The 1,997-nt window shown below is 62.3% G+C and overlaps 2 protein-coding genes across 2 annotated transcripts; both read right to left on the reverse strand.

Moving 5' to 3' along the window:
• PPTG_14704 (hypothetical protein) lies at positions 1-355 on the reverse strand (the record flags this gene model as incomplete). Its single annotated transcript, XM_008911202.1, has 1 exon — positions 1-355. The coding sequence occupies one exon, from the start codon at positions 353-355 to the stop codon at positions 38-40; it is 318 nt and encodes a 105-aa protein (XP_008909450.1). The 3' UTR covers positions 1-37.
• Positions 356-826: 471 nt separating this feature from the next.
• On the reverse strand, positions 827-1,297 carry PPTG_23524 (hypothetical protein; the record flags this gene model as incomplete). Its single annotated transcript, XM_008911203.1, has 1 exon — positions 827-1,297. One exon carries the CDS (start codon positions 1,295-1,297, stop codon positions 827-829), a length of 471 nt encoding a protein of 156 aa, XP_008909451.1.
• Positions 1,298-1,997: the final 700 nt, after the last annotated feature.

A 1,997-nucleotide genomic window follows, 5' to 3' on the forward strand; every position in this document is an offset into this window, starting at 1 on the left:
CTGCCAGTTCGTCGAGGCCGCATTGTAGGTCACCCTACTACACGCCATCCCCGGCTCCAAGATCGCCCTCGATCTTGCCGGCGTCGTCCAACTCCTCGAACTCCACGTGCGTGAGCCACCACCGCCCACTCGGCTGCCCACGTTGCGTGCTGTACTCGACCTGGTGCTCGAGCGTGTAGCGCCCCGCCCGATTCCGTACTCTTCGTCTTACTCTCTCAACAATGTAACCAGCCGTCGCCACTTGCAAGAGTGCGGGCATCGGCTCCGATCGCCTCGGCCTGCCCCTGCCTCGTAGCATCTCAACCTCTGCGGCCGCACCGCCCGTGCGAGCTCCTTCGTCCGCCTCGCCTTCCATACTGGCGTTCCCGTCGTCTTCCCGTTGCTTGCCATCCCGTTGCTCACGCCTGCCAGGCCTGCTCTCCGTCGCCTTGCGTGGTCTCTCGTCCTCGTGGTGTCTCAGCACTAGCGTCCTCTCCGTGTACGACGGCAGCACCACCGCCGTTTACCCGACTACCACCGTCTGCACCCAACGCCGCTTCGGCTGTGGCCGTCTGCTCGTCATGCAGAGCCGGCCGCTTCGTCGGTCGTCTGTCCTGCTCGTTGCCGTCGTCATACCTTAGCCGTTGCTCTTGTCCGTCCCGGCCGCCAGCGGGTGTACCTGGTTCCACTCGTCGCTTGCGCTTCTCTTTGCACACTGACCGTCGCGGCACCACCGCAGCATCACCAACCGACGAGCTCCCAGCGTGCCCGCCTACTCCCGGTCCGCGCGTTCCCGTTTCTCCTGCGCGCACCGAAGTACAGTGCTCCGCTCTGTCGCCCTGCGCACCTACCCACCTGGACGTTGCTCTCCGTCTCGCCGTTCGCCACCCCCGTCTTCTCTGCCGGTCGCGGCCGCCACTGCCAACGGCTCCTGCTGCATTGTCGTACCACCGTCTCGTTCCTCCGTTTCGTCCTCCTTCGCGGCTAGCTCTGCCAGGATGCGGTCCGCCACCACACCCAGCGAGTTACTCGAGCATCTGCTCGACACTAGGAAGCTACAGGGAACAACCATTCTCTCGCCGTTGTCTTCACGGACAACTTCCCAATTGTCAAATCCCGCACTTTGTACAATCTTGGCCGGTCCGACCCACCGGTGTGCCAACTTTGTAACGCCCTGACCTCGTGGCGGTCTCAGCACCCACACTAAGTCTCTTACTTTGAACGTCGTTGCCTGACGGACGCGTTTGTTGTAGTAGCGCTCCCGGCGTACCTGGTCTCTTGCGATCGCCGCGCGAGCCGCTCTCGTCGCCTTCTCCATGTTGCTCACCAATCGCCTGTGGTACCCGGCGAAGGGCTGACTCCGCTCGTCTTCAGTAGCTCGTTCGGCGTCTTCAGTCGACGTCCAATCATCAACTCATTGGGGCTGTACCCCGTACCGGAGTGCCGTGCTCCATGGTACGCGCATGCTGCACAGGGCAGCCTCCGGTCCCAGTCGTCTTGCCCTTCGGTCGTGTAGATCGACACCATATCTTTCCATGTCCTATGGAAACGCTCCACCAGCCCGTTCAAGGCCGGTCGATACGGTTAAGGCGTGAGCTGTCGTGCCTGCAGCGTTCTCACTAGCTCTTCCACTATCTTCCCGTTCAACTCGGGCGCTCCGTCCATCACGATCTCGCGCATCGGCTCGTGCGCAAACACCAGCCTCTCCACGACGAACCCGGCCACGTCCTGGGCCGTGTGGTGCGGCATCGCCGCGACCACGGCGTACCTAGTCGCGTAGTCCACCGCTGCTATCACGTACCAGTTGCCGTTCTGGGTGACTGGCAAAGGCCCCGCCACATCCAGTGCCCACCGGTCGCCAGGGCTACCAACCCCTTGGCTCCTTAGTGGAGGCACAACCTTCTTCGCTTTCCTTGATCTACAGTCCCGACAGGACTGCACTCGGGCTACTCATGGACGGATTACCGTCCATGGGTTGGTTTTCCGCCCCGTGTTCGTATTTCATACGAACTCGTAGG

Source organism: Phytophthora parasitica (assembly GCF_000247585.1).
Source record: "Phytophthora parasitica INRA-310 unplaced genomic scaffold supercont2.41, whole genome shotgun sequence".
NCBI lineage: Eukaryota > Oomycota > Peronosporomycetes > Peronosporales > Peronosporaceae > Phytophthora > Phytophthora nicotianae.